Source organism: Pongo abelii, chromosome 1, assembly GCF_028885655.2.
Source record: "Pongo abelii isolate AG06213 chromosome 1, NHGRI_mPonAbe1-v2.0_pri, whole genome shotgun sequence".
NCBI classification, from domain to species: domain Eukaryota; kingdom Metazoa; phylum Chordata; class Mammalia; order Primates; family Hominidae; genus Pongo; species Pongo abelii.
The window spans coordinates 25,358,249-25,372,541 of record NC_071985.2 but is presented as its reverse complement, the minus strand read 5'-3'; the positions used below and the strand labels follow the sequence as shown (position 1 = coordinate 25,372,541).

The following is a 14,293-nucleotide window of genomic DNA, read 5'->3' as shown; positions in this document are numbered from 1 at the left end:
AGAAGCTTATTTTAAAGGCTACACTGAATAAGGAAGGATGGTAAAGTTCTAATACATCAGTGTAAAGATCACCTCCAGTTTTTTGTTTTTTGTTTTTAAGAAATAAACCAGATACGGTTCAGAAAGAATAAGTTAAGATGTAAGGATCAGCTACCGAGAGTAGTCAAATTCATTAAGACAAAAAGTAGAATGGTGGTGGTGGCCAGGGACTGGTAGGAGAGAGGAACGGGGAGTTACTGTTTGGGAACATGAAGACGTTCCGGAAATGGATGGGGGTAATGATAACACAACAATATGAATGTACTTAATGCCACAGAATTGTACACTTAAAAATGTTTAAAATGGCCTTTTCAGTTGGAACTGCCATCTTCCAGTAATTCACCAAAATGATGAACACAAAGAGAAAGAGGAGAGGCACCTGAGAGATGTTCTCTAGGCCTTTCAGAAAACATGGAGCTGTTCCTTTGGCTATATATATGCAAATCTATAAGAAATGTCATATTGTAGGCCAGGCGCCATGGCTCACACCTGTAATCCCAGCACTTTGGGAGGCCAAGGCGGGTAGATCACCAGAGGTCAGGAGTTCAAGACCAGCCTGGCCAACATGGCAAAACCCCATCTCTACTAAACATACAAAAACTAGCCGGGTGTGGTGGTGCATGTCTGTAATCCCAGTTACTCGGGAGGCCAAGGCAGGAGAATTATTTGAGCCTAGAAGGCGGAGGTTGCAGTGAGCTGAGACACTCCAGCCTGGGCAACAGAGAGAGACTCCATCTCAAAAAAAAAAATTAAAAAAAAGAAAAAAAATAGCTGGTGGGTAGTGCATGCCTGTAATCCCAGCTATTTGGGAGGCTGAGGCAAGAGAATTGCTTGAACCCAGGAGGCAGAGGTTGCAGTGAGCCGAGATTGTGCCGCTGCACTCCAGCCTCGGCAACAGAACGAGACACTGTCTCAAAAAAGAAGAGAAAAGAAAAGAAAGAAATGTGATACTGTAGACATCAAGGGAATGAGTACTGTTCAAAAAGGAATATCCCACAAGTGTTACCACCGCAAAACTGGAAGAGTCTATAACGTTATCCAGCATGCTGCTGGCATTGTTGTAAAGAAACAAGTTAAGGGCAAGATTCTTGCCAAGAGAATCAACGTGCGAGAATCAATGTGTCAATGTGCGTATTGAGCACATTAAGCACCCTAAGAGCCGAGACAGCTTTCTGAAACGCATGGAGGAAAATGATCAGAAAAAGGAAACCAACGGGAAAGTGTCAGCGTGCTCCACCCAGAGAAGTGCACTCTGAGAACCAATAGGAAGGAGCCTGAGCTGCTGGAACCTCTTCCCTGTGAATTCATGGCATAATAGGTGGTAATAAAAGACCTCTGGACTGTAAAAATGTTTCTCTTCATTGAGTAGAAGTGTAGTGTCCTCTTCCCCAAAGAAACATTTAAAGCAAATTTAAACTGTTGTCCTAATTCATTGTGTAATGTCTTCACTATTCAAATTTAATGTATTTCTTGCTGAAAGATGTGAGGTGGCTTATTGTGCAACAAATTACTCAATTGGTTAGAAAACAGCCAGGTATTATTTATGAAATATCTGTACTGGTTTGAAGACAGTCCCTCTAAATCATCATGGAAGAAATAAAATAATTTACAAAAACTTTAAAAAATGTTTAACATGGTAAATTCTGTTATATATATTTTAACCACAAAAAAGAGACAAGGAGATAAGGATCAGTTAAAATGAAAAAAATTGAAGAAAATTATCTAGATTTACAATCTAAATCATTTTACTCAATCAGTTACTCAATGGTTAGGAGTGACAGTGATTATGCTAAGTAAGGCTGTCAGCGTCGCTTAAGTCATCTCAAAATCATGGGAACCACCAGATTTTAAAGGGAAAGATATTTAGCCTATCACTAGCTGGCTCTCTTCCCTAATCATCCTTATGAAAATGTTTGCACAAGACACCTATGACTGCTAGATATATTACCCAGTTACAAAGGAGTAAAATTACAGAGGCCAAAAGCATCAGAAAACAAGCACATCAGTACTTGTCAGTAACCTGGAAAGTTGAATGGGGAAAAAAAAGAATAAATGATGGTCATCAGAATGTGCTAAAGAAAGCATAGTTTTCAACCAAGTATCACTTGATTGGATTTCACCTTTTTGTTTCCTGATCCACATGCTTTACTGTACTCATTCTCATTAGGAAGAGGGGACCAGAAAAAGTGGGGTGCTAGGCCACATATTTACTGAGCATCTACTGTGAGGTACTGTACTGGCTCAGTACTGGTTTAGTGAGAGGTTTAAACACAGAACTAACAACCTAAAGATGCCATTTGCCTCTTATCCTTATTCATCGTGTTTACCATACACACAAAATTTACTACTTGTCTCTGGCTATGCATGCCAATTTAGCAATGAAATCCACTGCGTTTTGGAAAACAGGTAGCACCTGAAAAAGTTCAGCTTTGCTCTGCACTCTGCCCTTTCCACCTTTTTTCTCTTTATCCTCATAGTGTTGCTCACAGCTTTTTCAATGTCAGCCCGCACAATAACTAAGTAGATGGCCTACCCATTCTTGTTATTTAAAATGTTTTTTTCTCAATTACTGCTTAAATATAATTTCTCTTCTAATTTCACACAGGCTTCTAGCAGTTGTATTGGATATTCATCAGCTACTATATATTGTCAGTGCTAATAATGACATGAAATAAACTTTTCACCATTTTTTAGTTTTAAACACAGTGATATTTGTTCAAGTGTGAATAATCTTACAGCTAATATTTACAGGGCTTTTGCTGTGTGCAAGGCACCATATCGAAGGTTTTATAAGAATTCTCTCATTTAATACTCTCAATAGCCACATGAGATTTGGGTATTATTATTGCCCTAGTTTACTAGTAAGGAATGACAGAATTTATTCTGGTATTTTTATGGTTGCTTTTATAATATCCTAAATAACAATTTTTATATTGCTTACAAGTTTTTTTGGCCAAACTTAAGTTAAGGAAAGTAAAAGTGAGTGGAAAATATCGTAAGGATAATATATTTTCAACATATGACTACAGGGTATGACAGCCCAGAATTTCTCACCAATTACATTTAGGTTTGATTTCAAATGAAAAGGGTTATTTATCCAACAGCTGGTATCACTAAATCTACTTTAAATATTTAGGCATCATGCATAGCAAATTACCATGTTTATATTAATAAAAGAATGGCCAGTGAGTGGGTTAACAAATACTAGCATCAGAAAAAGCAGGATCTTTAATATAAGCTGGTAGCATCTGGCCACCTGGCATTAGTCATTAACTGACTCACCACAGCTTGCTCAAATAGTTCTCTCAGCTTCTGTTCAGACTCTCCGGATACTCCAGACACAATCTCTGGAGCAGCCACTTTCAAAATTGGCAGGTCAAGTTCCTATGCAGACACATAAAAGAATAACCAAATATTCAAATTTTAATTCCCCTACTTTTTCTTATCCAGTCCCCTCAAATTTTTTAAATAGCTAGTTTCCTGAGGAACTTCATCTTTTTATGTTGGCCCAGTGAAAAACATTATTTGAAAATCAATGGTTTTGGCCGGGCACAGTGGCTCAGGCCTACAATCCCACTACTTTGGGAGGCCGAGGTGGGCGGATCACCTGAGGTCAGGAGTTCGAGACCACCCTGACCAATATGGAGAAACCCCATTTTTACTGAAAATACAAAAATTAGCCATGCATGGTGGCGCATGCCTATAATCCCAGCTACTCGGGAAGGCTGAGGCAGAAGAATTGCTTGAACCCGGGAGGCGGAGGTTGTAGTGAGCCTAGATCGCGCCATTGCACTCCAGCCTGGGCAATAAGAGCAAAACTCCGTCTCAAAAAAAAAAAAAAAAAAAATCAATGGTTTCATGCAAACACATTTAAGTGGATACCTTCAACTTGTTTTTATTTTATACATGTCACTATTAAATTCTATTATCTTTTCTGAATAAAGGGTCTTGTCTTTCAAGAGGTATGTTATCCCCACTTAGGGCTCAGCCAAAGCAATTCTTCGTTTGGTTTTTTTTTGTTGTTTTTTGTTTTTTTTTGGAGAGACTGTGTCTCACTATGTTGCCCAGGTTGGTCTCAAACTCCTGGCCTCAAGCCATCCTCCCAATTCAGCCTCCCAAAGTGCTGGGGATACAGGAGTGACCATTCCTGGCCTATCAAAACAATTCTTACCCATCTGCTAAGGAGAAAATAGCAAGGGTTGTGACACAGATGCTTCCCACACATTCTGCTAGTATTTCTCCAAATCCTAACCCAGAGAGTAGCCAGTTACTAGCCAGAGGAGGGAGACTCTTTAAGAAGAGGCCAGGTGTGGACGCCCATGCCTGTAATCCCAGCACTTTGAGAGGAGTTTGAGACCAGCCTGGGCAACACAGTGAGACCCCACCTCTACAAAAAATAATAAATTAGCCAGGCATGCTCATGCATGCCTGCAGTCCCAGTTACCTGCAAGGCTGAGGCAGGAGGATCATTTGAGCCTGAGAGGTCAAAGCTGCAGTGAGCTGTGATCATGCCACTGCACTCAGCCTGGGCAACAACAGAGTGAAAATCTGTTTCAAAAAAAAAAAAAGAGAAGAGAGACTACTGACTACTGTTCTCCCATTCTTGTGCTTTTCTTGAAATTTCACTTCCTCAACCAACCTTCCTTGAACCCAACCCTAATTTGGGAATCCTAACATACCACATACCATTTTGCAATTCTTCTTGTCTTCCATTTATTATAGTCATTATTATGTACAGCATTTATTTATATGAATGACTGTTTAATGTCTCTCTCATATTAGAACTACGATTGTGGTACTTAACACTATATTCCAAAGTCTGGCATGCAGTAGTCATGTAATGGAATTATTAAACAAAAATGAAGCAAACCAATCAAGTCCCCCTTTACAAATGATTTTCTTTCATAGAACATTATTGTATTAGCGCTTGGTATAACATGTTATTTTTCTTTTTTCTTTTTTTTTTTGAGATGGAGTCTCGCTCTTGTTGCCCAAGCTGGAGTGCAATGGCATTATCTTGGCTCACCGCGACCTCCATCTCCTGGGTTCAAGTGATTCTCCTGCCTTAGCCCCCAAGTAGCTGGGATTGCAGGCATGCGCCACCACACCCGGCTAATTTTGTATTTTTAGTAGAGATGGGGTTTCTCCATGTTGGTCAGGCTGGTCTTGAACTCCCGATCTCAGGTGATCCACATGCCTCGGCCTCCCAAAGTGCTGGGATTACAGGCATGAGCCACTGCGTCCGGCGAGCATGCTATTTTTCTAATCGAAGTTACTCGGATATTTTACATTACTGCCCCCTACAGTTTCTGAAAAATCTGAGAGGGTTAAAATAAGATTGCTAACTTTTAATTTCTCAAAGTAAGTGTCTATTATTACCATTTTAGAAAGAATTATTTTAAAACTAAAAAGTATAAGAACATGACTCTAAATAAAAATTTTGAATAAATTTAGCTCTATGAAAAATAATATAACTCTAGTTTTCTTATTTTACTGCTCCTTAGAACCACTGGGAGGGCAGGTGCAGTGGCCCATGCCTATAATCCCAGCACTTTGGAAGACTGAGACAGGAGGACTGCTCGAGGCCAGGAGTTTAAGACCAGCCAGGCAACATAGTGGGATTCATCTCTACAAAAAAACAAAAACATTAGCTGGGCGTGGTGGTATGTGTCTGTGGTTCCAGTTACTTGGGAGGCTAAGGTGGGAGGACCACTTGAGCCTGGGAAGTTGAGGCTGTAGTGAGCCATGATTGCACCATTGCACTCCAGCCTGGGTGACAGTGAAACTCTGTCTCAAAAAAATAAGTAAAATGAAATAACCATTGGGTTAAAGGGAAAGCGAAGTAACTAAAATGTAAGCTATGTGTTGATAAAAAGGTTTGTTTAAAACTGTATTATTATGGCTGGGCGTGGTGACTCACACCTGTAATCCTAGCACTTTGGGAGGCTGAGGCGAGCTAATTGCCTCACCTCAGGAGCTCAAGACCAGCCTGGGCAACAGGGTGAAACCCCGTCTCCACTATAATACAAAAAATTAGCCTGGCGTGGTGGCGTGTGCCTGTAGTCCCAGCTACTGGGGAGGCTGAGGCAGGAGAATTGCTTGAACCCAGGAGGCGGAGGTTGCAGTGGGCCAAGATCACGCCACTGCATTCCAGCCTGGGCGACAGAGTGAGACTCTGTCTCCAAAAAAAAAAAAAAAATGTATTATTTTACTTTTTATCTAACTCTTGCCATATAAACAATTACATACATTAAAAAAAAAACCCTCAAGTTGCTCGTGAGAAACAATAAATATACTAAATGAATAAATACCACAAATAATACCAGCATGATAACAAAGGGATCAATTCCAATGACTATGTTCTCTTCCTGAAGAATGCCATGTCTGGTTTAAGTTGACCAAAGAGAAAAAACAAAAACAAATAATAACAACAAAAACAGCAAAAGCAAACAAATGTCAGCAAGCCTCACCCCAGCAATTGCATGTGCAAGTAATGTCTTCCCACAGCCTGGTGGTCCATGAAGGAGAACTCCACGAGGGGGCACGACGCCCAGGTGGTGGTACACCTCCGGGTGACGCATGTGTATGAGCATCTTGCAGACCTCCTAGCAGAGGATAAGCACAAGGATGTCTTTCAAGACAGAAGAATCAATGTAGAATGAAATGTCCTATTTTTCGGAGCAGCAAAATGGAGTAGATAGGTAGAATATACACCTTAGACTTAGATCAGACTTTGAATCCTGGCTCTGGTACCTACTGTGTGATTTCAGCAATAACCTCTCTGAGGAGCTATTTCCTAAGCTGTAACATTATGTACCTTGAGGATGTAATGCAAAGTTAACTAGCATGGCAGATGAAAAAGAGTAGGCATTAAAAATAAAGTTACCATTACGGCTGGACGTGGTGGCTCACGCCTGTAATCCCAGCACTTTGGGAGGCTGAGGTGGGCAGATCACGAAGTCAGGAGATCAAGACCATCCTGGCCAACGTGGTAAAGCCCTGTCTCTACTAAAAATACAAAAATTAGCTGGGCATGGCGGCACGTGCCTGTAATCCCAGCTACTCGGGTGGCTGAGGCAGGAGAATCGCTTGAACCTGGGAGGCGGAGGTTGCAGTGAGCCGAGATCGCACCACTGCACTCCAGCCTGGCGACAGAGCTACACTCCTTCTCAAAATAAATAAATAAATAAAATAAAATAAAAAATAAATAAAAATAAAGTTACCATTACTATTAGTACTGTTAAGACAATATTACTTATAAAGCACGGATCTTATATATACTATAATTAAAATAATAGAAAAGTTCAAAATAATATGCATCTTTTCTCCTGCAATGCCCTAAAGGGTACAGGTCAGGCTTGCCCTTCTCAACCTTCCCAGTTTCCTTTTCTACACCCAGATCATATTAGAAACAAAGAGGTAGGCTTTTTTTTCATAACTGATTAGTAATATATCCATTTGAGGTAAAATTGAGAATTTGCACTAACTTTTAATGTCATATCATTGCCTCCCACATCTTCAAACTTCACGTTGGAGATCTGGAATTCTAACCCCCTGGCTTTAGCTGGTAAACAAAAATGAGGAGATGAAAAGATTAATGATTCAGTAGTAACTCATAACTATAATGAATAGTTTTTAAGTAAACAAAGGTCCATTAAATATAGAAATATTTTCTGGTAAACATTTCTGCACATAGAAGGTCCCTCAAGCAAAATAGCTTGGAACAGAATGATGCTTCTCTCACTGCAAACATGACCACTGCCACCAATAAGACTCACACCTTACCTTTCTTTTGCAGGACAGCTTCAATTTCTCCATCTACTTCCTGAAGATCTTCTTTCTTCCTTTTGCTTCCTTTATTCTTTAGCTTGCCTTTCCATTTCATATCACTCTCCAAAAGAGAAGAATCTTTTGAACCCTGGAAAGAAAATAAATTTAAATATGTTATGCTTAAAATTCTATGCCAATAATTGTTTTACTTTTTAAAGAGGGGCATTGTAAAGAAAATTCATTCCTGCCCTAGCACTTTCACCTCTGTTAACTATTCCCAACCTCTTTGCTCAAAGATGCTGTCTATTGGGAATGTCCTTCTCCTCATCCCCTTAAAGCTCAGTTTAAATCTTAACATTTGGTGCTGGCCTTGGCAGCACATATACTAAAATTGGAATGATACAAAGATTAGCATGGCCCCTGTGCAAGGATGACATGGAAATTTGTGAAGCATCCTATATGGGGAAAAAAAAAAGAAAAAAGAAATCTTAACATTTGAATGCTGCTTCTTTTCCAGATTCTTTCAGTTAGAGTTTGCTTTTGTTTCTGTTTTGAGACAGAGTTTCGCTCTTGTCACCCAGGCTGGAGTGCAACAGTGCGATTTCAGCTCACTGCAACCTCCACCTCCTAGGTTCAAACAATTCTCCTGCCTCAGCCTCCCAAGTAGCCCACCACCATGCCCAGCTAATTTTTATATTATCAGTAGAGACGGGGTTTTGCCATGTTGGCCAGGCTGGTATTGAACTCCTGACCTCAGGTGATCTGCCCACCTCAGCCTCCCAAAGTGCTGGGATTACAGGTGTGAGCTGCCCTACACGGCCCTCTTTCAGTTAGATTTAATCTTGTCCTCACATTCCCAGGACACTGCATTTGCAACTATTATCAGTTGGAATAATCTGTCTTGTATGAGTGATTCACTTATCTCTGTCTCTCTCACTGAATTGTGAGCTCCTTGATTAATGACACTGATATTTGCCTTTTATTTCTCACTGAGTCTTCTACATAGTTGTCTTCATCTGACAGCTGATGATTCACTAAATTAAATATGACTATAGGGCTGCTTTGACAGCCATAACAAAGTATAATTCAGCCAAGCACACTGGGACACACCTGTAGCCCCAGCTACTTGAGAGGCAGAAGGACCACTTGAGCTCAGGGTTTCAAGGCTATAGCGTTCTCTGCATGCCTGTGAAAAGTGACGCACTCCAGCCTGGGTGATGTAGCAATATTACAACTCTTTAAAAAAAATTTTTTTTTTTTGAGACGGAGTCTCGCTCTGTCACCCAGGATGGAGTGCAGTGGCACAATCTCAGCACACTGCAAGCTCCACCTGCCGGGTTCACGTCATTCTCCTGCCTCAGCCTCCTAAGTAGCGGGGACTACAGGCGCCCGCCACGACACCTGGCTAACTTTTTGTATTTTTAGTAGAGACGGGGTTTCACCGTGTTAGCCAGGATGGTCTCAATCTCCTGACCTCGTGATCTGCCCGCCTCGGTCTCCCAAAGTGCTGGGAATACAGGCATGAGCCAATGCGCCTGGCCAAAAAAATTTTTTTTTTAAGTATGATTCAGGCTGAGGTAGGTGGATCACTTGAGCTCAGGAGTTCAAGACCAGCCTGAGCAACATGGCCAAATACCATCTCTACAAAAAATACAAAACTTAGCCAGGTGTGGTGGCGGGCACCTGTAGTCCCAGCTACTTGGAAGGCTGAGGTGGGAGGATGGCTTATGCCCAGGAGGTGGAGGTTATAGTGAGCCGTGATCATGCCACTCCACCATGTCAGCCTGGGTGACAAGGCAGACCCTGTCTCAAACCAAAAAAAGTATTTCAGCATTAAGACTCAAGTTCTTGCCAACCATAACAATGTTCTCTATAGATGGATGATATGGATAATTAAAGCAAAGAGATTTGGAAAGGCCTATTAATAAATCAAAACAGGAAAGGTTCTGCCAAATCAAAGGGCTTCGTTCTTAGAAACCAGTTGAAGCATCATTGTCCATGAGGAATATGTGAGCCACATATGAAATTCATTTAATAATCTATTTTACATAACCCAGTATATCCAAAATATTATCATTTCAAGAGTCAATATAAAAAATTATTAATGAGATGTTTTACATTCTATTTTTTTAATAAGTCTTCAAAGTCTAATGTATACTTTAAGTTAATAGCACATCTCAATTTGGACCCTAAATTTTCATGGGAAACACCTGATTTGTACTTAGAGTTTGTAAAATTTACAGCTGAGGAAATAGATTCACATACCTAACAGGGTGGTAGGAGATGAAACTGAAGAGAAAGTGAGGCAGCCAAATCATAAAGGACTTTAGCGGCTGTCACAGGCCTTTGGATTTGAAACTGAATGAAGCTACTGGAGGGTTTTAAATAGAAGATTGATAATATGTGGTGGCTCACGCCTACAATCCCAGAACTTTGGGAGTCCGAGGCAGGTGGATCGCTTGACCCCAAGAGTTCGAGACCAGCCTGGGCAACACGGCAAAACTCCATCTCTAGAAAAGATATAAAAGTTAGCTAGGTGTGGTGGCACATGCCTGTAGTCCTAGTTACATGGGAGGCTGAGGTGGGGGATGGCTTGAGCCTGGAAGGCAGAGGTTGCAGTGAGCCAAGATCGCACCACTGCACTCCAGCCTCAGTGACAGAGCCAGACCCAGTCTCAAAAAAAAAAAAGCTATCTCTCTGTGTAAAGAATAAACTAGGGGAACAAGAAAGGACACAGACTCCAGCTGGAAGGCTGTTTCAATAATTAAGTCAAGAACAAGAAAAGGCTTAGACTAGGATAGAAAGAATGGCAAGTAGTACAACGTGATCAAATTCTCCATATATTTCAAAGTTCCTGTGTCTTCCACAAAACACAAGTATCTGCTTGATATTATATTCAACTAAAAGGTTGAAATGTACTTCGATGATATGGGGCTAAAATTTCATTACAAAAATACCTGTATCTCAGTTATTGGCTTCTTAGGATTACTTTTCTCATCTGACAGGTCCAAGAAAAAACTTTCTTTCTTTCCACTTGGGGTTTTGTCAATAAACCATCCTCCCTCAGAATCTTTGGCAGGGGTCTTCAAGGGAATGGAGCCTGTTTTGGAACTTATCCGTGGTGTTGAAGAGGTGGTTTCTCTTTGCTCCATCTCAGGAGTATTTGAAACAGAATCAGGATTTCCTTTCCGATATAAAGACAGCAGGGAACTGTTCATGTGATTTGCTGACTGGCAGAAAGATAAAACAAAATTGTAGCATAAATTACTCAACAGGTACTCATAAAAGTTGTATTGCCTATAGTAATAAGTTGTCTATATTTTGTTTTTTAACAACTTCTCTCAGAACATTTATAATCAAAATATATAGGTGTTAGGCTGGGCACAGTGGCTCATGCCTGTAATCTCAGCACTTTGGGAGGCCGAGGTGGGCAGATCACTTGAGGTCAGGAGTTCAAGACCAGCCTAGCCAATATGGTGTAACACCGTCTCTACTAAAAACACAAAAATTAGCCGGGCGCAGTGGTAGGCACCTGTAATCCCAGCTACTTGGGAGGCTGAGGCAGGAGAATCACTTGAACCCAGCAGGCGGAAGTTGCAGTGAGCGGAGATCACACCACTGCACTCCAGCCTGGGTGACAGAGTGAGACTCCGTCACAAAAAAAAAAGAAAAAAAAAAAAAGAAAAGAATATATGGGTGTTGACAATAAGATGACTCACAAACAAGCATTTACTATTCAAAAAGACTTCACTCAGCCTGGCGTAGTGGCTCACGCCTGTAATCCCAGCACTTTAGGAAGCCGAGGCAGGCGGATCACGAGGTCAGGAGATCAAGACCATCCTGGCTAACACGGTGAAACCCCATCTCTACTACAAATACAAAAAATTATCCGGGCGTGATGGCAGGCGCCTGTAGGCCCAGCTACTCAGGAGGCTGAGGCAGAAGAATGGCATGAACCCGGGAGGCGGAGCTTGCAGTGATCCGAGATCACGCCACTGCACTCCAGCCTGGGCGACAGAGCAGGACTCTGTCTCAAAAAAAAAAGAAAAAAAAGACTTCGCTCCATTCCAATGGAAAACCAATTCATAATTGGTGGTTAAATAAAATAAAGTAAGTATGGTTGCTTCTAAAAAAAATACACTAAAGAAGTATGAAAATGAGCTGGTTGCCAGTGAGAGTCACTGTTATTCCATCAAAGCAAAATTGGGGCTGGGCATGGTGGCTCACGCCCTGTAATCCCAATGCTTTGGGAGGCCAAACTGGGAGAACTGCTTGAGGCCTAGAGTTTGAGACCATCCTGGGCAACACAGCGAGACCCTGTCTCTGCAAAAAATTTAAAATTTACCCAGGCATGGTGGCACATGCCTGTTATCCTAGCTACTTGGGAGGCTAAGGTAGGAGGACAACTTGAGCCCAGGAGTTTGGGGTTGCAATGAGCTAGGACCATGCCACTGTACTCCAGCCTGGGTGACAGAGCAAGACACTGTCCCCATGAAAAATGGATCAAATATTTTGATAATAAGTTCAAAACTTATATACCAAGGGAAAAAATAAAAAGCAAATTATAAATAATTTGACAAACAGTTGTTCCTCTGTATCCAAGGGTTCTGCATCCAGGGATTCAATAAACCTCAATGGAAAATATTTGGGAAATAAAAAGCAATTAAAAAACACAATACACCAACAAAAATAATACAAATTTTAAGAAATACAGTGTAGGCTGGCCATGGTGGCTCATGTCTGTAATCCCAGCACTTTGGGAGGCCAAGGTGGGTGGATCACTCAAGGCCAGGAGTTCAAGACCAGCCTGGCCAACATGGTGAAACCACATCTCTACTAAAAATGCCAAAAATTAGCTAGGTGTGGTGGCGCACACCTGTAATCTCAGCTACTCAGGAGGCTGAGGCACGAGAATCGCTTGAACTTAGGAGGCAGAGGTTACAGTGAGCCGAGATGACGCCACTGCACTCCAGCCTGGGTGACAGAGCGAGGCCCTGCCTGTAATCCCAGCTACTCAGGAGGCTGAGGCAGGAGAATCGCTTGAGCCGGGGAGGTGGAGGTTGTAGTGAGCCGAGATCGCACCACTGCACTCCAGCCTGGGTGATTACACCACTGCACTTCAGCCTGGGCGACAGAGTGAGACTCCCTCTCAAAAAAAAAAGAAAGAAAGAAATATAGTGTAAAAACTATTTACATCTTATTTACATTGTATTAAGTATTACAAGTAATCCAGAGATAATTTAAAGTATACAAGAGGATGTATATAAGGTTATATGCAAACATGATGCCATTTTATGTAAGGGACTTGAGCATTTACAGGTATTCATGTGGGGCTCTGGGGCCAAACCCCCATGGATAGTGAGGGCCGACTATATTATCTCCATATTCTCCTTTAATCAAGCCTTTTCATTACTAATGCCATCTCCTTGACAAAAAGTATATCCCTTTTTCCATTTTTACTATTAATTACTCTATTCTTGTCTGCCCTTATTTCTAGCTATTCTCTTCCCTTCTTTTTCCTTGTATAACTGACTTATAAACATAAATACTGAAAGGATGGTTAATCCATCACCAACACTGAACACAGAAAGTGTTCAATTATTTATTGATGAAGACGTCCAAAGTCTCTTATTCTATTCCCCGTCCTTCCTCTCTCCCTCCCTTCAGCCCTAACCCTTTTTTTTCTTTCTCTCTTTCTTTCCTTCTCTTCTCTCTCTCTCTCTTTTGCAATAAGGTCTGTCACCCAGGCTGAAGTGGAATGGCACAATCATAGCTCACCACAGCCTCAAACTCCTGGGCTCAAGCGATCCTCCAGCCTCAGCCTCCTGAGTAGCTAGGACTATGGGTGTATGCCACCAGATCCAGCTAATTTTTGTTTGTTTTTTATAGAGACAGAGTCTTGCTATGTTGCCCAGACTGGTCTTGAACTCCTGGCTTCAAGTGATCTTCCTGCCTCAGCCTCCCAAAGTGCTGGGATTACAGACGTGAGCCATAGCCCCTGGCCTTTTATTCTATTCCTTACTGATGTTTATTTATTTATTTTTTTGGAGACAGGATCTGGTTTTGTTGCTCAGGCTGGAGTGCAGTAGTACAATCCCAGCTCACTGCAACCTCTGCAACCTGGGCTCAAGTGATCCTCCCACCTCAGCTTCCTGAGTAGCTGGGACCACAGGTGCAAGCCATTACACCTGGCTAATTTTGGGGGATTTTTTGGTAGAGATGGGGTTGTGCCATGTTGCATAGGCTGGTCTCGAACTCCTGGGCTCAAGTGATCCACCCTCCTTGGCCTTCCAAAGTGCTGGGATTACAGGCGTGAGCCACGACAGCTAGCCTTATTTTTTTTTTTAAAAGATGGGGTCTCACTCTGTCACCCAGGCTGGAGTGCAGTGGTGCAATCACGGCTCACTGCAGCTCACTGCAGCCTTGACCTCCTGGGCTCAAGTGATTCTCCCACCTCAGCCCCTCAAGTAGCTGGGACCACAGG

General features: G+C 41.8%; 1 protein-coding gene and 1 non-coding gene across 4 annotated transcripts in view; one reads left to right on the top strand and one right to left on the bottom strand.

Moving 5' to 3' along the window:
- The window catches only part of NVL (nuclear VCP like), a 107,321-nt gene that overhangs the window by 74,149 nt on the left and 18,879 nt on the right, over positions 1–14,293 (bottom strand). The window contains exons 6-11 of one of the 3 annotated variants that reach the window (XM_054519792.2): positions 10,767–11,039; positions 7,825–7,957; positions 7,527–7,603; positions 6,510–6,644; positions 4,484–4,564; positions 3,322–3,423 (exon numbers count right to left, since the gene is read on the bottom strand). In XM_054519792.2, the coding sequence (XP_054375767.1) occupies positions 3,322–3,423; positions 4,484–4,564; positions 6,510–6,644; positions 7,527–7,603; positions 7,825–7,957; positions 10,767–11,039 (801 nt within the window). Of the gene's footprint in view, positions 1–3,321; positions 3,424–4,483; positions 4,565–6,509; positions 6,645–7,526; positions 7,604–7,824; positions 7,958–10,074; positions 10,456–10,766; positions 11,040–14,293 lie in introns of those variants that run through there. The other 2 variants (XM_024231690.3, XM_054519790.2) reach the window with 2 other exon arrangements.
- Positions 8,171–8,274, top strand: LOC112131017 (U6 spliceosomal RNA). Its single transcript, XR_002913174.1, has one exon. It is a non-coding gene; the product is annotated as a U6 spliceosomal RNA (small nuclear RNA).